Raw genomic sequence first — 23,342 nt, 5'->3', positions numbered from 1 at the left:
GCCACCCAGTGTAGTAAATGGTTTCCTGGTGTACAGGAAACCATTCCACTTGTCACTCGGTGTAGAGTCACCCACAGGCAGAAAAAGAGGAAAGAATGAAGGAAAGAAAGACGAAAGAGGGAGTGTAAAGTCACCTGTAGGCAGAAGGACGAGGAAAGAATGAAGGAAAGAAAGACAGAAGAGGAAGGAAGGAAAGGAGGGGGGAGAGGAAAGGACAGACACCCGAGAGCAGCACTACATCGAGTGAGTGGATGGTGAGCGCCCCCGCCTACCAATTTTTATTATTATTATTATTATTATTATTATTATTATTTTTATTACTGTTATTATTATTATGTGTCCGAATCTGGGCATAGGTTTCACAACTCTCGTCCTGAGGCCCAGCTTTCCTTCTGCGTACCATGGATCTTCACATGTCATCACTTGGGCACAAACATGCACCGTCCATATTGAATACATGCTAGAGCTGTCTCATACAGGTTTGGTGTGTTGGTATTAAATCTTTCTTCTTCTACTTTATTTTTTTTTTTTTTTTGCGATACCTTTGAACAAATCCAGTGCCTCAAAAAAAAACAAAAAACAAAAAAAGGCACCGAATATGCGATGTTCTCTGTCATTTCGAGTTGTAATAATTATCAAAGACAATACCTGCATATATAATCACAGGCTGCCCATAATATCGCTTTACTTCGTCCATGTTTCAGAGTGATACGTGCGGTAGGAGGGCCGATACTTTTTTGGCTGAATGTGCATGTCATTTGTAGAGTTGGATTACCTGTGTTTGTATGGGAGTGGGTATGGATGGTGTTTGCATTATACTCTAGCTCGATCCACCATGGTTGCCATTAAAGTTGCTGCTACATTGTCACCGGGTGGGGGTTTTGATCTGAGAAAGGAGGAAGGGACAGTGGCTGTTGAGTGTACAATTTACTGAACCTGTTACTTTTTTATGTATATGTGTTATGGCTTGTAAGATGAGCCTAAGAAGTTTCGGGATGTGAGGCTTGTTTGTGTGGGTATTTTTAACTGATGCCTTCAGTATTTTCATATTCATTTTCTTTTTTTATGGATCATCCCCTTCCCATTGTAAATGTTGGATTTTAGAGTTATGATGTTTTTAACCCTTTAACCACAGGTGTCATTCCAGAATGACATTGCAAAAACTGTACCAAACCGCGGGTGTCATTCTCGAATGTTTGTGAATATTTTGAATACCCCGCGTTTTTTTCGTGCACCAATTGTTTCAACGGAGAGTAGCTATTAAGTTCTTTCACTCCAGCCGACCCCCACCTCCCTCCTCCCCCCCCTGGGGCCCCACCTCCCACCCCCTGGGCCCCCCACCCCACCCCGGACCAAACACGCATCAGTATCTGTCCAGCTGTGTGAGTGACAACACTGCTGATGTGGAAGTGAAGTGCAGGCAATTACAGTGCCTTTTACCTGCCTCAGTGAACACAGAGTGGGTGTTTATCGTATGTGCAGTGTTCATATATGTTTATAGTATTATTATCAGAATGAGGTTGGCATTTGGTAATGGTGTGTGAGCGAAAAATAGTGATTACAACACCGCTGATATGGCAGTGAAGTGTGGGCAATTACGTGCCTTTTACCTGCCTCAGTGAACACAGAGTGGGTATTTATTGTATGTGCAGTGTTCATATATGTTTATAGTATTATTATCAGAATGAGGTTGGCATTTGGTAATGGTGTATGAGCGAAGGTAATGTTGTGTGAGCGAAAAATAGTGATTTTAGATCGCTCACTTCTAATGGCATTGCCCATCCAGTGATAGTCAACGAAATCATGAAACCTACATCATTGCAAAGCCGAAGGTTAGTACTTTCTAATGGTACCTTATTTTTCGCTTTAGATTTATTCTGTGCAGAGTTATAAAGGTTTAAAGTTTGTTTACATTTTGGTCGAAACCCCCGCGGGAGAGGACAGTCGGGGCAAAACAATGCCCGCATTTAAAGGGTTAATGATAATATGGACTGAAATAAATGATAATAATTTGCACTGAGATATAGATAGATACCTATATGAATCATGGTGATTCGGTATCACCATCATCGTCATCATCATCACCATTATATTACTGCATATGTGAAACTGTGGTGCCGGATCTGTAGCGTATTTGTCTCGAGATGAGTGGGTCTCAAGTGTAGGATGTGAACCCAAGCCATGGTGCCTGTTTCAAGTGGGTGCTGGTCGTACATCGTGCCCTTTCATCCTGTCAATTCTGCCGACAGCATACACAGACTGAAAGGTCGCATCGTGTCCCTGAACATGTGCTGAAAATTACAGCCGGCAACGTTTGTATACATGTACCGGTATGCACCTGTATTTGAACAGATGTATGCAGACATGTTTCAGTTCAGCTTCGAACTTACTGGCAGCAGAGGTGACGTGCTGAGTGTGTCCATACGAGGTAGATGAGGTTTCATCATGATGTTGCCAACATGATCTGGCCGCTGCTGTTCCGAGCATGGTTGCAACTTGTTCATCACTGTGTATTTTACTTGTTGCCAGCGCCTGTTGGAGCACACGTGATGACGCATCCTGGCACACACACACATACCCAATACAACACACTAGTGTTTTACATGCATCGCTTTTCTTACAAACACCCATTTCCTATTAGTACCTTGGCAACATAGAAAGGTATTAATTCAGACTTTCACTCCCTGCTGGGAGAGGGTCCGGTCCAGCAGTGGGCCTAGTATATATTAATACAAATAATGATAGGATATTGTGCAGTGATAATGATGGTAGTGATGATTACAATGGTTGCCATGATGGTAGTGGTGATAATGATGTCAGTGATGATGTCTGTGATGATGAAAGTGATGATATTAATGATGGTAATAATAATGATGAATACAATACCTTCCACCCACAGACAACCTAACATCCAGCATACCAGACTCCCTTCATGGCCTCCACTCTACCCTCAACTCCACCTGGCAAGTACTGTTAGCCGGCCTGCACCACAACCTCCTCCTCAACCGCTCCCTCGTCCTCAACCTGACCCTGGACCGGCTCTGCGTGTCTCCACCGGCCCTACAGGAGACGATGTGGAGCGGCCGTAGCTTCCTGGACGCTGTGGGGAAGCTGTGTCGCAGTCTGGCGGGAAACACACTAAATGAACTGGACGACTGGCTCAAATATAACCAACTCATTCAGGATCTTAAGGTTGGTGTCCATTTTTTCCTCTTCATTTAATACGCTCTAAGGTTCGTAACAGCTCTAGATAAATTTAAATGATCAAATATTGGAGTGGGCTGTAGGAGGCTAAGAGTGCTAATATGCTAAACGACGAGGGCTGCTGGTTCATGTACAATTAATCGATGTGGGATCTCAAGGTTGATATTAATTTTTTCTTCCCAGTTAGCCCCTTTGAGCCTAGGAACTTAGCACATCCGCATGATTAGCGTCATATTCAAGTGTGAATCTTTTGCTACAACTAAACATTCAAGAGTTAAGAGTAAATAGGGTATAGCATCATCCAAAGCAAGTACGGCTCCACATTTTTCTATGGCGCATCCTCGTGACTAGCATCATATTCTAGTGCTAATCTCTTGCTACAACTCAACATTCAGGATGGCGATATGGCAGTTCTAGGCTAAGTTAGCGAAACTACGATATAGCATTATCCAGACTACGAGAAAGTAAACATAGTGGACAAACTTACAGGTTTTTGAAGTACAAACAAATGCTGTGGGATCTCAAGGTTAGAGTTCATAGATATTAATTAAAGGCTAATTCTTCATATCCTTGTTATAAGTTGGGACAGACCACATACCATCAGCCTGAAAAGTGTATTATGGGATTGTGTTGGTGGTGGAATGAGTCTGTGGGTTGGTAGGGTCACTGTGTCTGCGTTAATGGTTCTTGCCTTGTCGATAAGCACCAGTTTAAACCTTGTTCAGAATCTGTTTCTTGCTACAGAATGGAACAGGTCACGTATCATCAGCAAGAGAGGTCTATGATGAGGTTTATGACTGGTGGAGAGGGGCTGTGGATACCTAAAGTCATTATGTCTTCTTTAATGAGTCTTGAGTAGTTGACAGACACTAATTTAACCCTCAGTCATCATCTTCTTACTGTACAATGGAACAAGTTACCTTCCATCAGTCAAAGATATGTGTGATGAGTTTTTTTGACGTGTGGAGTGCGGTCACAGATTCTTATGGTCACTGTGTCTCCTATGATGGTTGCTGTGTGGGCAACTGGTACTGATATAACCCATTTCATCTTTTCCCGCAGCAGAGTGGAATAAGTTGTATACCATAAGTCAGAGAGGAGAACAACGAAATTTTGTGCTTGGTGGAGTGGGTGTGCAGGTTTGTAGGGTAACTATGTCTGCTTTAATGTTCTAACTTGCGAATCTTCTTACTGCCGCAGAATGAAACCGGCCGTGTGCCATCAGCAAGAGAGGTGTACGATGAGGTGGTGTGGCTGGCGGAGTGGGCACGTGGGTTTATAGGATCGGTGGCAACAGAAGGGGATTTTAATGTACCAATTTTGCCGTCCTACTTCATGTTGGACCAGTGGCAGGTACTTCTGACCTCACTGGCAGAAAAACAGAGGCAAATGTAAGTACAGAACTCATAGGGATTGTTTGCATTATTACAGTCTGCATCATCGTTATCATTTATAATTGTTTTCACTCAGTGTTGTTGTCGTGGTCTTCATGATTGTTGTCAGGATAATATTGTCATTTTCATTACTAGCTTTATCATCGTTACTACTCTGCAGTCATTATCAGTGCCATATAACCGAGCTGTTGCAGTGCCAAGTAGTTACCTAATAATTCAATAATTCATCCTTATCATCATTAAAATCTTCATCAGTAATTATCATCATCAGTCATCTTCACTGTCAGCACCTTCATTTCATCATCATAATCATCATCGTAAGTGTCAGCCATTGCCTTTATCTTCATGAGTAATTATCATCAGTAATCTTATTTGTCATCATCATCATTATATTAGCAATTGTTGTTGTGACCTCAGGCTTATCTGAATGTGAACCCGGTGGACTGCTGGCTGAAGTTGCCCTCCTCCTGCAGTCCACCAATCTCCTTTCACGGATCAGGAAGGGAGTTGAGGGACGTTTATATAACCAGGCAGTGAAACCACTCAGTTAGATCGGTGCCACCACGTGAAGGCACCTCTCCAGCACTAAAGTTAGCAGTGGGATAATTTTAGATATACAGGATGGTCCGTAGATAGCACTTCACAAGAAATTCAAGGGTGACATGTTTGTGTTGCTGGGACGGCTCACTTTGGTGGTATGGACGTGAGTTTGGCAGTGGGAATAGGAACTGGGTAAATGACGCAGGACAGGCAGCAGTAACATTCTCTGAGAAATCCCCTCAACACACAAAATCCCCTGACAGAAGAGAAGCATTGTACAGGATGGTGAATATATATACCCTCCTCTGCCACTAAGCTGGGTGATTTCTCGTGTGTTGCGGGTACGGCTCAGTCAGCGTTATCAGTGTCTATCCTGCATCATTTATCCATTTCCTACTCCCACATCAGCAGACTGAGCCGTGCCCTCAACACAGTGGATATCAATGTCTACTCTGCATCATTTCCTCATTTCCTACTCATTGCCTAACCCGCACCCACACCAGCAAAGTGAGCCATCCACACAAACGGCCTGGTAATTTTCTAGTAGGGTGCTATTTTTGGACCACCCTGTATTTTTTGAGTGCTGGCGTTAAATATATTCCAAAAATGTGTAACTTTTTGACAGTGGGATGGATGATGTGGTGGAAGGCGTGGAGGTGGTGGTGGGGTGGATGCAGGCACGAGGTGTGGATCTCTACCCTACCCTCAAGCTGCCCTGCCTCCACACCGCACTTTTTCGTTACATCACTGGTGAGTTGTGTTTGTGCTCTCTCTCTCTCTCTCTCTCTCTCTCTCTCTCTCTCTCTCTCTCTCTCTCTCTCAGATGTTTACGACTGTTTACATAGGGTATTCTCTCTCTCTCTCTCTCTCTCTCTCTCTCTCTCTCTCTCAGATGTTTACGACTGTTTACATAGGGTATTCTCTCTCTCTCTCTCTCTCTCTCTCTCTCTCTCTCTCTCTCTCTCTCTCTCTCTCTCTCTCAGATGTTTACGACTGTTTACATAGGGTATTCTCTCTCTCTCTCTCTCTCTCTCTCTCTCTCTCTCTCTCTCTCTCTCTCTCTCTCTCTCTCTCTCTCTCAGATGTTTACGACTGTTTACATAGGGTATTCTCTCTCTCTCTCTCTCTCTCTCTCTCTCTCTCTCTCTCTCTCTCTCTCTCTCTCTCTCTCTCTCTCTCTCTCTCTCCCTCCCTCCCTCAGATATTTACGGCTGTTTACCCTCAGCTGAATAAAATCGTCAGGAGATGGGACGGAAAAATTGAAAGAAAAATACTGTTGACCATCTGAGCCAAAAAATAAATAAATAAATAGAATAAAATAAAAAGGTAAGATATATATAACGAGGACTCTAATTTGCAACACACAACTAGCAACAAAATTTACGTGTATTAACGAGGGTGCAAGAGGGAGAGGGCGACCGAGGATGAGGTGGAGGGAAGTAGTAGAGAGGTCTATGAAAGGGGGGGTAGAGGGAGGGGGAGACCAAGGATGAGACGGAGGGATGGAGTGGTGAGGTATATGAGAGAGGAGGGTGTAAGTTGGGGGAAGGGCAGTGAAATGAGGACAGGGAAACTTGGAGGCGATTTATTTGTGGCCAGCCCATACGGGATTAAGGCGTCTGGCTATAGATGGAGAGATAGATGCCTGGATAGATGGGTAGATAAACTAAAGAGGCAAGTAGATATAAATGGATCGATTAAAAAGGCGACTCACACCCACAGGAAGGGACCTCGAGGCGCTACTGAGTGAGTCCCCGGCCCTCTGGTGGGCGGCGGACACAGTGATCAACTACGCCCCTCCAGCCATCACCGATCTCATTAACATCACTGAGGCAGGACCCGAGGCGGTGAGTTGACTGACTTACCTGGGTTTCATTGCGCCAGGATTTTAAGTTTCTTGTGGGATGCTGCTGTTGCTACTGTTGCTGCTTTTCTGCTGCTGCCGCTAATGCAGATGATGATAGTAAGGAAGACCCTGTAGAGTAGTTTAGACAGTGAGAGGAGGGTATGCAGTCTCGCAATATAAAAGTGTAGTAGTAGCAGCCCCAGTTAAGCGAGGTCCTTCATCTTTTGTACATGTTATGTAAATACCTTATATCACCTTGTTTAAGTTGTTCTAATTAGGTCCGACAACTGACGTATATGGAAATGTTCCTGACTCGTCTGGTTCCCTTTCATATATTGATGTCCCCTATATTAGGTTGTGGCTCGACTGTCAGTCACCAGGTGATGAGTGCAGGTATGTCATGTAGAAAGGTATTACATATCTGCAGTCGATGGTGTTCTGTTAGTCGAGGTATTTTTACCATTAGTGTAGGTCTAGCTATTTGTCTCTGTAGGATTTAGTATAGGTTAGCGATTTGTCTGTTAGGTGATTAGTTTTAGGGTCTTTAGATTAAATATAAGGTATAAAAAATATAAAACCAAGAAAAAAAAAATAAAAAATAAATAAATTATTATATATATATGTACGTGTGCATGAAACTGTGTCTGTATATATGCATGGAAGTGTGTGTGTGTGTATGTATGTATATATATATGTTTGTATATATATATATATATATATATATATATATATATATATATATATATATATATATATATAAATATATATATATATATATATATACGGCCTTAATGACCAGGGGCTATGGCCCCAATGGTCGATAGGCCCCCCCCCCAAAAAAAAAAGCCCCAGTCCTTATTTGGCCAGGTCCTCCAAAGGAAGGTAAGTCTAAACAACAACAACAACAGCAGCAGCAGCAGCAGCAGCCGCCCCAGGTCCATCTTTAATGTGAACCTGGTGGACTGTAGGCTGAAGTTGTCCTTCCCTGGCAGTCCACCATTCTCCTTTTAAGAGGTAGGGAATGAGTTGTATAACCAGGCAAAGGAGTCGCTCGGTTATACTGTATCTGTGCCACCACGTGAAGGCGTTCCTCTCCATCACCAATATGAAAGTAAACATGGGTGGACAGAGGCATGCGGGTAGAAGGTGAACTGTTGCCATGTGTTTTATTTAGGAATGATAAGGCACGTTTATTCCAACCTGTCGAAGATCCCTCGTCCTTGTCAGCTCAGTTGATGGACGGGTGCAGTCATCTGGTGGACTGATGTGATTAGTGACCAAGGAGTCTCATTCTTACCGTATAACTAAAACTCTTCAATATTCACGCGGTTACAACTTTTCTGATATAGTGAGATTGACCCAGTTCTGTCTAATGAAAACAGATAGATTACAGTAACTCTAATGTGGTGTTCTTGGAGGGTAGGTAGATGAGAATTAAAACTGAAAAGTAATGTAGGTACTCAAAAATTCGCCAATGCTTCTCTGTCATTTTGTGCAATGGAAGGTGTTGCATGAATATTGTTAGGTGCAAAATGAGGTACACAATACATGTAACAGAATTGATGAAAGAAAGATACTTTGTTGTTTGGGGAGGAATGATAAATATGGAAGGCAGAACACAAGGCAGGCAGTGGATTGGCGACAAACTTTTGCATATGGCTGTACGTAAGCAGTTATTTAATAGGGGGATTGTATTGTTTAGTTGCAGCCAGAGAAAATTATCTTGATGTGGCTTTTGACTGTGACTGTTAGTTATTTTACTGGGAGAAGTAGATTTAAAGGGAGGTATCAATGTACAGTAAAGAGAAACTGGGTGGACGTGGACGATGATGATGATGATGATTTTATGTAATACGAAATAACTTGTAGGATCAGGAAGGTGGGTGATGATGATGATGATGATGATGATGACAGTGATAATTGCCTACTATCAACGTTGCACACTGAATTCCAGATCAGGAAGCTGGTTGAAGATATGCAGGGTGTGAAGGGGTGGATGTGAGATGATGATGATGTTGATGATGATACTACTATTACTAATGATGATGATTATGATGATGATAAGGATGAGGATGACACTACAAGTATTACTGATGATGATGATGATGATGATGATAAGGATATTTATGATAACGATGATGATGATGATGATGATAATGATAATGATGATACTACAACTAATAATGATAATGATTATGATGATGATGGTGATAATAATACTGATAATGAGGATGACACTACAACTGCTACTGATGATGATGATGACGATGATAACGATACTAATGCTAATAATGATGATAATGATGACGATGATGATAACGAACCAGTATCACCTTTGCCCACTCCATTGCAGGTCAGGAATCTGGTGGAAGATGTGCAAGGTGTGGAGGGCTGGGCTGGGGTGTGTGGCGGGGATCTCGAGGTGGAGGGGGAACACCTAAAGACATTCCTTGCAAGATTGTGTCACTTGGAGCCCGAGGAACTGCTCAAGGACATCAAGGCGTTTTTCAAGGTCGACTATTTGCTGGTATGTCTCAAGTGGCTTCCTTAACACCCTTACCTAAGCGATTCATTTTTCCCTAACACCTGTCCCTTTGCGATTTATTTTTTCCCTAACACCCATCCCTGGCGATATATTTTTCTTAACATCTGTCCCTTAGCGATTTACTTTTCCCTAACCTGTCCCTTAGCGATTTATTTTTCCCTAACACCCATCTCTATCGATTTATTTTTCTTAACATCTGTCCCATAGCGCTTTATTTTTCCCTGACACCTGTCCCTTTGCGATTTATTTTTCCCTAACACCTGTCCCTTAGCGATTTATTTTTCCTCCTAACACCTATCCCTTAGCGATTTATTTTTTCCCCAATACCCGTCCCTTTGCGATTTATTTTTTCCCCAATACCCGTCCCTTTGCGATTTATTTTCCCCTAACACTTGTCCCTTAGCGATTTATTTTTTCCTAACATCTGTCCCTTAGCGATTTATTTTTTCTCCTAACACCTATCCCTTAGCGATTTAGTTTTCCTTCTAACACCTGTCCCTTAGCGATTTATCTTCCCTAACACCTATCCCTTTGCGATTCATTTTTTTCCTAACACCTCCGTAAGCGATTTATTTTTTCCCTACCACCTCTCCCATAGTCATTTATTTTTTCGTAACACCTGTCCCTTAGCGATTTATTTTCTCTATGACACCTTCACACTGTCCTGCATGCTATTTATATTTGGACTCGCATTCATGTCGATTAAGGAAGCTCCCTAACACCTTTTCCTAAGCGATTTATTTTTGGATTTGGCTAGGAAATATCCATGTTTACGACTAGTATGGCGATATTGGAAGGATTTATGTAACACGGAAATGGACAGTAAGGAGTAATAAACAAAGTAAATCGCTTTGGAAAAGGTGCTAAGGGCCAGTAAGTGGGTTGAGAGGTGATTGATTGAACTATACTCATTTTAAACTAACTTGGGCCAAAATCACCACTTCTCCATCATGAATGTTGAGTTGTAACAGTACATTAACATTAGAATATGGTGCTAGTCACGAAGAAGTGCAATGGCAGGCATGTAGAGCCGTAGTATTGTCCTCTTCTGCCACTGAGCTACGTGAAATAAGTTGCAAAAGGACGAAAGCATGAAACTGTCTCCTGCCTCATCTATCTATCAATCTATCTATCTATCTGGCTGTCTATCTATCCATCTATCTATCTGTCTATCTATCCATCTATCTATTTGTTCATCTATCTATCTATCTGTCTTTCTGTCAATCAATCAGTCTGTCGTTTTATCTATATGTCTGTATATATGTTTGTTTATCTATCTTTCTATCTGTCTATCTGTGTCTATCAATATGTCTATCTTTCTAACTGTATATCTGTCTATCTCTCTTTCTGTCTGTCTGTCTGTCTACCTGTCTATCTATCCAATTCTCTCTATATATTTTTTTTTATCTTTCTGTTCATCTTTCTATCTATTAAACCTCCCATGTGTCTATCTACCAGTCTATCTACCCATCTATCTGCCTATCCATCCATCTGTCTATCTATCTGTCTATCTATCTATCTGTCTGTCTATCTGTCTTATCTATGTCCATCGTTCTGTCTATCTTTCTGTCTGGCCATCTATCCTTCCATCCATCAGTTTATCTTTTTATCTATCTCTCTATCTATATCTATCTTTCTTTCTTCCCACTCAGAACGACAGCAACACCACAGTGGCAGAAGCCGTCAACTGCATCCTAACCACAGCCACCACCATCACCAACATCACCACCACCACCACCACCATCATCCCTACCAACCTACCATCCTCCTTACGGTACCTAGGTCTTCAGGCGTGGGCGGATTTAGCTACAAGACTCTTTAATTCCACTACAGAGATGTGGAATGGAAGGTAAGACATAAAGGAAGCTCCGTAACACCTTTTCCTTAGCGACTTATTTTGAGACTACCCATTAATAGCCTCTTTTTTTTCTTATATTTGATTCCAGTATACTAAATAATGTGTGGATGGTAGGCAAGATTGTTAAAGAAGCTCCCTATCATCTTTTCCTTAGCGATTTATCCAAACTCTCCATTCATACCCTCTTTTTTTGGCTTCTGATATTTCTCACTTTAAAAAATAATTAAATGTGAAATGGAAGGTAAGATTGTAAAGGTAGCTCCCCAACACCTCTTCCTTAGCGATTTATTTTAGATATTTCCAAACTGCCTGTTAATATCCTGTCTTTTGCTTGGTAAATTTAATTCCACTGACGAGATGTGGAAGGTAAGACTGTGAGTTAAGGAAGCTCCCTAACACCTCTTCCTTAGCGATTTATCTGCTGAAATGTGGAATGGAGGGTCACACTGTGGGTTGCCTGTTATGGAGACTCCCTAGCACCTTTTCCTTAGCGATTTATTTCCCAAACTAGTAATTAATATTCCCATTTTTGCATCTTGGATCATTTTAATGTCGAAATAGATTACATGAATAACACACAAGAATATGGTAACGAAACAGAATCAGAAATAAACCGGTAAGCAAGAGGTGTTAAGTAAGCTTGCTAACCGCACGAGAATACCGCAACTTCAAAACCCGTATTCTTGTCGTCAGAAGCTCCCTAACACCTTCTGGTAGGCGATTTATGCTGCTTATTGGACCTCTCTGTTCTCCTCTGTTTTACGTAAATCCTTCCAACTTCGCCTCACTTTAAATACCTAGCGTACAACAGGATATTAACTAGCCTTATGTGAAAATAAGTCGCTAAGGCAAAGGTATTAGGAACCTAAGTATATGAGAATGATACACCACTCAGCATTGGCCGGGACAGTACACACACACACGCACACACACACACACGCACACACACTCTCTCTCTCTCTCTCTCTCTCTCACTCTCTCTCTCTCTCTCTCTCTCCTTTTTTATATTGTTTTTGTGACCCAAGGCTCAACCAGGCATTATCTCGGTGGACTGCAGGCTGAAGTTTTCCCTCCTCATTCAGTCCACCATCCTCCTGTCAGGGGATAGGGAGGGAGTTGAGGGACGTGTGTATAGCCAGGCAGTGGAGAGAGAGAGAGAGAGAGAGACATTCTAAACCCTCACTCCTTTCTCCCACACAGCAACATCCCTCTGGCCAAAGTCTTGCAGCCTCTAGTCACGCTGAGCCGAGAGGAAGGGCCGGTGGGGGAGGCCGTGGATTCGGTGCTGCGTGGTATTGAGTCCCTTTTGAGATGGTTCCGACTGTGGCTCTCCCTCGCACGGGGTGGGGATGTGTGGGGCAGCCTTAGACAGGTGAGTAGGGTGTGGTGGAGGGATGTGTTTAGCGTTATTAGTAGCATTGTTATTATTGTCGCACCTATCATCATCATCATCATCATCATCATCATCATCATCATTGTCATTGTGTCATTATCATCATCGTTATTACCATCATTTCAGTCGTCATTGTCATATATATCATCGTTCACATCAACACCAGTATTATTATTATTATTATTATTATTATTATTATTAACTTCCTTGTAGGCCAGAACTGCAAAGTGTTGAAATACCTAGACTACTGCTACTCTTTAACCGTACTGGGTAAGGTTGAAAGAAGATTAGGGAGGTGAGAATGGTGCTGGTGATTTCCTATTTGCGGATTATTTTTTGCATTATTTTGTTCTTGATATGAGAATGACTGATGATGATGATGATGATGATGATGATGATGATGATGATATGATAAGGAGATGAGAATTATGGGGTAGTTTTCTCCTATTTACTTATTGTTTGTGAATTGTTTTGGTGTTGTTGATGTGGGAATGGCTGACGATGATGATGATGATGATGATGATGATGGTGATGGTGATGGTGATGATGGTGATGTGAGGATAAAGCCAATTTAACACGCAGACACACACACACACACACACACACACACACACACACACACACACACACACACACACACACACACACCGCTCGCTGGTGCAGTGGTAACGTTCTCGCTTGCCAACTGGTGGACGGGAGTTCGCGCCTCGCTCAGGTTGCGAAAAGTTTCACTGACGAAGTGGGTGGTTACTGTCCCCCTTGAGCAAGGGGACGAGTGTGTGCGTGTGTGAAGGTCACAGCCTTGCCCTTAGATCGGACTATATGAGCTCTCAGCTCCCTTCCGGGAGGGTAAAAGCTGACAATCACGACCATCAAGTGATCGTGACCGACCCGGTGAATTACACACACACACACACACACACACACACACACACACACACACACACAACATCAACAGTGTAGAGAACTTATGAGACAACCCCTTAGAGGCTGTTTCTTGTCTGCGGTCGACGAGTCTGCTCAATTAGAGAAGAAGAAGAAGAAGAAGAGGAGGAAGAAGAGAAGACGACGACGAAAAAGATGAAGAAGACTAAGAAAAAGAAAAAGGAAGAAGAAGAAGACGAAGAAAAAGAAAAGAATGAAAGAAAGAGTGAAAGAAGAAGATGAAGAAGAAGAAGAAATAATAATAATAATAATAATAATAATAAGACAACGACGAAGAAGATGAAGAAAATGAAAAAGAATACGAGGACGAAGACGGAGGAGAAGAAGAAGACCGAGAAGGCGACCACCACCACCACCACCAACAACAACAAACTAGACACAAACAGATGCTGGACCTGCCCTACTGACCTTCACCTTTCCCCTTCACAGTCGTACCTGGACAAGCCAATGGTGCAAAGGTTCCTGGATTTGGTGGAGAGGTTGCCCCAGCTTACCCTCGAGTATGTCACCTTCTTCTCCAACAGCACTGTGGTAAGATTTATGTAGGGTTGATGTTGTTTGAAGTGGGGTACAAGAATGTGTTGTGGTGTAGGAGGATGGATTATAGAGAGGTTGTAGTGAGGTGTGCTTTCGTTTTCGTTTCGTTTTTAAAGGCTCCAACATGCTTACATGCGTCGGCCTTGGTCACCTAATGGCGGCTCTCCACAATGCACGATCCATTGCAGCCTCCCTGTTCAGTCCCTTAACCCTGAGGTCACACTTAATGACCTCGTCCCATGTCTTTCTCGGTCTACCCCTCATAACCACACCCCCATTATTAACACTTCTCACCTTCCTCACCCAATTATCATCCCCCATCCTCTCCACATGTCCAAACCATCTCAATCTACCTCTCCTCATCACAACACCAATACACTCCAGTCCCATCCTACCTCTCAACTCTTCCATCGTAAACCCAGCCCCTCCAGGCCTTGGACGCAGGGACGCACTGCACATCCACCTAATCATTGTCATTTCTGTACGTTTGAGCCGCCGAATATCTTCCTCCTTCACTGCCCAGGTCTCACTACCATACAGCATTACACTCCTAACAAATGCTGCATACAAAGACCCCTTAGCACGTAGGGAGAGTCCTCTCAGTGTCAGGAGAGGCAAGAGCTCCCTGAACTTCTTCCAACCACTTCTCACTCTAGCCACAGAGCTAGTTCCAGCCCCACCTCCAGCACACAACATGTCTCCCAAATAACAAAACTCTTCCACACACTCAAGAGATTCACCAGCAAGTTCAATCCTTTCACGTCTAACAATCTCCACCTGCTCACCCCGACACACCGTACACATAAAATCAATATTATCTCGCAGTCTACCTCTGATACCACTACATCTCTTATGCACCCATTTATCACAAACACCGCACAAGATGGAATTACTTCCCACGCCCTTGTGGCAAACTGCACATGGCCACTCTCCCTCGTCTTTGGCAGTACCGCCACCAACCCTAGATATCATCACTTTTGTTTTATCTGCATTTACCCTTAAGCCCTTGTGCCCCATACCATCTCTCCACTTCCTAAACCCTTCCTCCGCCTCCCTTTCGTTCTCTGCAATCAACACCAAATCATCAGCATGCAACAACTCCCATGGAAGTCCGTTTCTAAAGTCACGTGAGAGGGCTTCAAGTACCATGATAAACAACATGGGACTCAAAACTGACCCCTGATGCACACCAACATTCACGGAAAACTCATCACTTAAATCTCCATTCACACTTACCTGGGTGTGGGCACCCACATACATGGCCATAACCACCCTAACCAGCCACTCCTCCAAGCCAAGCTTTCTCATTGCCCACTTCACCACCTCTCTAGGGACTCTGTCAAAGGCCTTTTCCAAATCAACTTTGTGTCGTGATAGGCGTAAGAGGTGAATGTAATGGTGTAGGAGGATGTGTTATAGTGAGGGTGTAGTGAGATGTGGATTGTGTTGTGATAGGTATGAGATGAGTGTAGTGGTGTAAGAGGATGTGTTATAGTGAGGGTGTAGTGAGGTATGTTGTGATTTGTGAGGTGTGGGTGCATAGAGTGTTGTGGTGTAGAGGATGCATTATAGTGAGGGTGTGGTGAAGTGTTGATGAGCTTTGTTTTGTGTTGTGAGTGTTGTGGTGTATGAGGGTGCATTGTTTCCTTTGGTTATGCAAGCTCCCTAACACCTTTTCGTAAGAGATTTATATTCATTACACCTTACTGTCTTCTGTGTCACAAATCCTTGCCATATCGCCAAAACTCAGTATATACAGTAACTTATAAAAGGATATTAACCAGCCATATCCAGAACTAAACCGCTAAGGAAGAGATGTTAGGGAGCCTCCTTACCTGACGAGAATACCTGCCCAGGTGTACATTATAAAGTCCCAGTAGTAGAAAATACTGTATATATAAAGGTAATGCATTATTTTTTGCCACTGTCAATTAATTCTTATCTATTTTTATTCTTGATATGTAGATGCCTGGTGGTGTAGTGGGTTTAGGTGGTTCTGTTACATGTAGTTCACAAGGGTTAAGTTAGAAGAATGGTTGGAATTTATTGATGGTGTAGTTAAGAATTGGATGATGGATGGATGGATGGATGGATGGGTGGGTGGATAAGATAAGTGGATGGATGGATGGATGGGTGGGTGGATAAGATAAGTGGATGGATGGATGGATAGGTGGATGAATGGACAGATAGATAGATGGACTGTTTGGATGGGTGGATGGATGGGTATGTGGAACGATGGATGGATGGATTGATAAACTCTGTTATTGTTGTACACTGATATGTTTCACCTGTATGATCTTAGCAGCTCAAGTGGATGACAGATGGGATGTATGAGGCGTGGGTGAGCAATAGTGTGCACGTGTTTACATCCAGCTAAACCTGGGATAACAACAAAAACAGCAGCCATGAGATCACTGATTCCTGTAGTAGGTGGTTCAAATGAGCAGCAAAAACAACAACAGTCGCAACTTAAGGTCACTAATATTTATTTTCTCCTGTATGATTCAGTTGTTTGAGGCTGTAACCAAAAAAATCAGCTAAGCCCAGAAAGCATTCAGAGAGTGTTTACCTCCACCAACACCATTATAATTTTTTATTTATAAACCAACCTCCGTCCAACATCGTTGGCAGAAGCAATTAATTCTGCGGTCTTAGTCTGCCCTTGTTACACACACTCGCACAAGATATACTTTCGCCAACGCTTATGAAACTTATTATTTATTCCCGCATCCGAATCCACATCCAACTCAAAATCCCAACAAATCTTTCTGGACCCAAGGATAACCCATCCACTTGATCTGTTTGAAATCCGATAACAACTTTTGAGACACTTTGTCCACAGACATGCAGACATACGGGTGAATACATAACGTCCAGCATCGTAGGCAGGGGTAATACAATTACTAGGTCATTAAACCCTGTATCATTTGGTTCAGATGTCGGAGGCAGTGTCGGCCAACGGTGTGGGGCTGTGTGAGCTGCATCTGTACCTGCTGGAGGGACATCGTGACCTGCTGGCGGCCACACAGTCTCAGTTACTACCCGAAGCCGTCAACTACCTATGTGGCCTTCAGTGGGATCTCCTCGCCGGACAGTTGGCCCCTGATACATCGCCTTATCTTGGGGTAGGTCATGTGCACAGAAACAACAGTCTTCCCTTTACCGCCTGAAGATAGTTCACAAGCGGCGAAATACAGTGAAAACCCTATCTTAACCAGTGCGTGTTTCAGATGCTTCGATTTTTACCAGTATGTATTCATTCAGGCTTTGGAAAGATTCTTGTGTCTCTCTCTATACAGGGCCATGAATAGCCAATCAACAGAAATCTTGCCTGATGTTTACTAGTGTGTTGCGGGGACGGCCTTGTCTGCTGATGTGGGCGTGGATTTGGCAATGGGAGTAAGAAGGGAATAAATGATACACGTTAGTATTGATAACGTGACCACTAAAATCATGTTTTTTACATTCATCTTACCTCAAGAATCATGTCTGATTTCATTCTTACTACTTCTAGAATCACCTTGTATAGAGAAGGGGTAGACTGAGATGGTTTGGGCATGTGGAGAGGATGGAGGATGACAGCTGGGTGCGGAGGGTGAGAGGTGAGGACGTTGAGGGTAGAGTTTCGAGAGGAGACCAAACATGACCTGAGATGAGGTCGTAGAGCGTGACCTCAGGGATAAAAAACTGAAGAGAGAGGCTGCTAGAGATCGAGCAGCGTGGAAAGCCGTCATTAGGTGATCAAGGCCGACGAATGGATGCATGTTAGAGCCTTTATAGACACACACACACACACACACACACACACACACACACACACACACACACACACACACACACACAAAACACTCTTTCTCTCTCTCTCTCATCATCATCATCATCTACATTTTCTTCCTGTCATCTCAAGACAGTCTCATCCACCCCTCCCGCCAGAACACAACGATGGACGTGGACACCGCTGTTCTTACTTCCCTGGCGGAATCCTTAGTAAGAGATGTGACGGACCTGCAACGGGGACAGTTCTTCAGAGGCCCACCAACCTTGCCGCAGTGGTTCCTCGCTAATGACACCTGGAGGGCTGTCGTTCACTCCCTGTCTCTGTTGATCGACGTGTAAGTTAACCATTTTAGAGAAAGCTTTCTTTTTAAAATCTGCAGAAGGAAGACTGACCTTTGTGGAAATCATGAGGGCGCAACCAGGATTTTATGTGGGGGAACCTGAATTTTGACTTTCCGTATTCCTAAGATACAGATGCTTGGAAATTATAATGATACGCAGATGATTAACAATAAAAAATAAATAAGTACCTAAACGAAGACCACAGCTTCCTCAGTTTGGTTTCCCCTCTAAACTTCAACCTACAATTGTTACCGAGTTGTTATGAATGGAGGACACCTGTAATTTGGTGCTTGGATTTCTTTTTATATTTATTTTTCCTTCCTCTGATCATCACCTGTAATCTTATATATGGATTTTTACAGATTTGTTTGTCCTTCCTCAGTTAAACTTCGGTTAAAAAAAAATGTTCACCCATATCACGATGTTTGGATGTCTTTTGTTCACTGCCTGTCCTCCTTTATTGACGAGTGAATAATTCTTTCTGCACTAAGTCCTCATTATTAGTGTCAGTTCTTCATTAGTTTTTTTTTTATTGAGTATTCGTTATTACTCACCCCTCTAGCGACACCTGACTGGCTGGCATTCGCTCCGTCCTCGTTATACGATGTGTACTTAAACCTTTATACGATGAGCAGCTCCTGTCCTCGTATAGCGATGTGTATGTCGACCTTTATACGATGAGTCACTTTGAGTCATTAACGATAGAGATTCATGTCTTGCTCGTTATAAGTCCCCCTGGCGCTGGAGAGAGACGCCTTCCCGTGGTGGCACCGATATGATTCTGTGGCTAAACTGCCCAGTTATGCAAACGTCCCTCAGCTCCCTCCCTATCTCCCGGAAGGAGGAAGGTGGATTGCAGGAGAAGGATAACTTTAGGCTGCAGTCCACTGGGTTCGTGATCCGATGAGCCTGGGACCAAGTAAACAATGACAACAACAGCAACAACAACAACAAAACAACAATAACAACAACAAGGGCGACGAATGGACGCATGTTGGAACACACACACACACACACACACACACACACACACACACACACACACACTATCAGTATATACCCTAAGTTTTTGTACCACCACCGCGCCCATCCCCACTCCAGCCACCACGCGAAAGCTCCCATCTCCCGTACCTGTATTTTTATAACTAACGAGCCTCAGTAGGTTGGTGGTTGTGGTGATGGTGAAGTGAGGTGGAGAGAGACTGAACAGAATAATGTAAAAAAGAAAAAGAACTTAGGGTTGTGTAGTTGTGGTAGTAGTGGAAGTAGTAGTGGTAGTGGAGGTTGTTGCTGCTGTTGCCTAACCCTGATCTGTGTGGCTGTGTGACTGAGCAGTCCCATCGATCACAGGTAAATAACTGGTTCTGTGGGGCCCTCCTACAGGTACAGTGCAGTACATATGCCTTATAGAGATCCGGCGCCTTCTTGTGGTAGACAGTGCCTCACCAGGGTAGGACCAGGATCCTTCCCACGGCAAGGGGAGAGGATGATGATGATGATGTGAGAAGTAACAAAATATGATGATGATGATGATGATGGTGATGATGTGAGTAGTAACAAAATATGATGATGATGATGATGGTGATGATGTGAGTAGTAACAAAATATGATGATGATGATGATGATGATAATGGTGATAATGATTACTTACGGGTATATTTATTTTAATCTGCATACCCTTCCCCCCCCCCCAAAAAAAAAATGATTTGTTTAACATGATGTGGCTCAAATTTTCGTCCTTTTTCAGCTGATTTCGCGTGGCTCATAGTTAAGAAGAAAGAAAGGAATAATTGGTTAATGCTGTACATCCTCTTCATTGCACTTCTTCGTGACAAGCATCAAATTCAAATGCCAATCTCTTGTTACAGTTCAGCATTCAAGACAATTTTATCTATAGTTCATTCAGTTTAACTTGGCAGAGATGTGTGTGTTTTGTTTCCATCCTTTCGCATCCTATTTCCTGTACCTCAGTGGCGGAATCCAGCACTTCTTCGTGACTAGCATATTCTAGCATTAATTTATAGCTACAGGTCCATGCATTCAAGACTGAGAGATGGCAGTTTCTTTACTTCTATACTCCGTTCACTCAAACTTGGCCTAAAATTGCCATCTCTCCATCTCCAGTGCTGAGGTGTAGCAATAAACTAGCACCGGGATATGATGCTAGTCACGAAGAAGTGCTAGGAAGTGGATGTAGAGCCTAACTAATGTCTCTCTGCCACTGACCCACCCTGGAAATAAGCAGCAAAAGGACGAAAATTTAGCCAAAGTTAAGATGAAATTAGAGATTGTAGATGGTAGATGGTAGTAACCGCAGTAGACTGGTAGATGAATGGGACCGATTATAGTGTCCTTTGCCCCGACAGACCGGTGATAGAGGCGGTCGTTAAGGCGTCTGGGGTCAGTCTGGACGCGGTCAGAACATACCTGGATGACCGCTTCGTTGTTATGGCTGCAGGTGCTCTTTACCAGGTGTCATCCCGCCTCACAGACAGCATCGACGGTGAGGAATGATAGGGGGAGGTTATAGAGGTGTGGGAGAGTGTAAGGCTGAGAATTATAGGTGGAAGAGAAAGTGGAGGTTGTGGTGTGAAGTTATGGATGTGGAGGAGGGTGTGAGGAGAGTAGAATTGTAAGTGGAAGAGAAGGTGGAGGTTGTGGTGTGGAGTTACGGATGTGGAGGAGGGTGTGGGGCTTAGAATTATAGGTGGAGGGGAGTGTGGATGTTAGAATTATACGTGTGGAGGAGAGTGTGAGTTGGAATGACAGGTGTAAAAGGTGAAGCGTTTGGTGTGGAGTTATATGAGGTGGAGAAGGATGAGGGGGTTGAATTATAGGTGGAGGGGAGAGTTAGTGGCCTAGAATGATAGGTATAGAAGGTAGAATTTAGAGCTTTGAATTGTAGGTGCAGAAGGTAGACTTTAGAGCTCTGAATTATAGAAGTAGGTAGAATTTCAGGCTTAGAATTATAGCTGTAGAAGGTAGAGTTTAGGGTTTAGAATTATAGGTGTAGAAGATAGAGTTTAGAGCTTTGAATTAGGGGTGTAGAAGGTAGAGTTTCAGGCTTAGAAGTATAGGTTTAGAAGGTAGAGTTTCAGGCTTAGAATTATAGGTGTAGAAAGGAGAATTTAGGGCTTTGAATTATAGGTGAAGAAGGCAGAGTTTAGGGCTTAGAATTATAGGTGTAGAAGGCAGCGTTTAGGGCTTTGAATTATAGGTGTGGAAGAGACGAATAGACATAGAATTATATACACAGAAGACAGATATAGATGTTGAGAATTATAGGAAAGGAATTAGGGAGGCTGTTTTCAGGGTTCAAGAATTAGAATAGATGTTAAGGCGGACAGAATTATAGCTATAGATAGAATTATAGGTCTATTTGACAGAGAAACAGAATTTGAGGTTTGAAATTATAGACTGAGTTTGAGGCATAGAAATAACAACAGAATTAGAGAGATTATTATAAGATATAGAAGTTATTTAAGATTATAGACACAGGTTATATAATTTACTGTATGGAAAAAGACATATAGAGACGGAAATATTTGTGGGATTATATTAGGCTGAGTATGATAAGTGCACAGTATGAGGTTCAGAATTATAGATGCACAGTATGATGCTTAGAATTATAGATGCACATTATGAGGCTCAATTATAGGTGCACAGTGTGAGGCTTAGAATTATAGGTGCACAGGCTTAGAATTATAGGCATAGAAAGCAGTTTGAGGACTAAGATTATTGATGAAAGGTCATTAAGGTAATAATTACTCTACATATGTCAAGTACCAACTCTACTTACATGCCTGTCTGCCCCTGTATGTAGGTATATAAGTGTGTATGTATGTCTATCAGTTTATCTATCTATCTATCCTCCACCAGGCAGTACGGGTGTGTTGGACTGGCGTGGTCTGGTGGCTGGTCTAGGTAGTGTGGAGGAACTGGTCTCCCTAGTGGTACCCCAGCGCCACACCTTCATCGCTCTCATGTTTTGGTTCCTAGATTCAAAGGTAAGTATGGAGGGCTTGGGATTTTGTTGATGTTGTGGAAGGGAAATTGTTCTCTCTCTCTCTCTCTCTCTCTCTCTCTCTATCTCTCTCTCTCTCTCTCTCTCTCTCTCAGCAGTGGCGTTAGTGTTCATCTTACCAGTGCTCGTTATCACAGCCTCGCAATAGTATTTCTACACCAATTGGCCTGAAACTGACCTAACATGAACTATACCTTCATGGACTCTTGTTTCACGTTTCTCATATTTCCAGTTTAGGTCATTATTTCTCACACTGCTATTTGACCCAACATGAACCCACACCTGGTCAAGTGGCGGGCGACCTCCTGTCCACTCGCTCCATCTCACTCAGCAAGCATCCTAGCATCCCTCCTTCTCATCTTCCTTAGCCCCCCCGTATCAATCTTCTCGTCTCCCTATCCCCTACCCCGCCACCCATCCCCACACATCGTAGTTTTGCATAAGTAACCATCCATCCATCCATCCATTCATCGTCCGGTTCATTATAGCCACCAACAGCAGAGAGGTCCAGCGCCAGGCTACTCATTCCTTACCTATACGGCGAGAGTGACCAGCCTCACCCATCCTTGAGTGGCATTATGTGAGCAAATAATTTCTCCTTTCCTTCAGTTATAAACCCTTACAGGCTCAATACAGTTGGGGCGCCTCAGTTCACTAAACCGCCAGGCGTCATCTGATTAAGTGGTTACAGTGTATATACGGTATACAGGGTGGCTTGTAGATAGCACTTCACTTGAAACTCACGTGTTAGTATCTTATGTTGCAGGAACGGCTCAGTCGGCTGGTGTGGGCGAGGCCAGTGAGAGTAGGAAATAAATGAATTACGGGGTCGATACTGACAACACTGAGGCGTCCCCACAACATGCGAGAAATTGCTCAAGGGAGTATAAGTGGAATGTTACATATGGGCCGCCGTGTATATCCAAAATACAACCTT

The 23,342-nt window shown here is 43.1% G+C and overlaps 1 protein-coding gene across 1 annotated transcript in view; it reads left to right on the top strand.

The window, feature by feature from the left end:
• Positions 1 to 23,342, top strand: part of LOC145393963 (uncharacterized) — a 263,346-nt gene that overhangs the window by 120,233 nt on the left and 119,771 nt on the right. Inside the window, exons 24-35 of the mRNA XM_080267943.1 lie at positions 2,950 to 3,192; positions 4,405 to 4,595; positions 5,764 to 5,888; positions 6,861 to 6,985; positions 9,338 to 9,511; positions 12,616 to 12,759; positions 14,155 to 14,256; positions 17,199 to 17,387; positions 18,196 to 18,374; positions 20,748 to 20,884; positions 22,261 to 22,388; positions 23,172 to 23,204. Of these exons, the coding sequence (XP_080124069.1) occupies positions 2,950 to 3,192; positions 4,405 to 4,595; positions 5,764 to 5,888; positions 6,861 to 6,985; positions 9,338 to 9,511; positions 12,616 to 12,759; positions 14,155 to 14,256; positions 17,199 to 17,387; positions 18,196 to 18,374; positions 20,748 to 20,884; positions 22,261 to 22,388; positions 23,172 to 23,204 (1,770 nt within the window). The remainder of the gene's footprint in view (positions 1 to 2,949; positions 3,193 to 4,404; positions 4,596 to 5,763; positions 5,889 to 6,860; positions 6,986 to 9,337; positions 9,512 to 12,615; positions 12,760 to 14,154; positions 14,257 to 17,198; positions 17,388 to 18,195; positions 18,375 to 20,747; positions 20,885 to 22,260; positions 22,389 to 23,171; positions 23,205 to 23,342) is intronic.

The sequence above is a fragment of the Coenobita brevimanus genome, chromosome 3 (assembly GCF_032717465.1).
Source record: "Coenobita brevimanus isolate Jiangsu-jjx chromosome 3, ASM3271746v2, whole genome shotgun sequence".
NCBI lineage: Eukaryota > Metazoa > Arthropoda > Malacostraca > Decapoda > Coenobitidae > Coenobita > Coenobita brevimanus.
The sequence above is the reverse complement of the archived record's forward strand: the minus strand, read 5'-3'. Positions and strand labels throughout refer to the sequence as shown.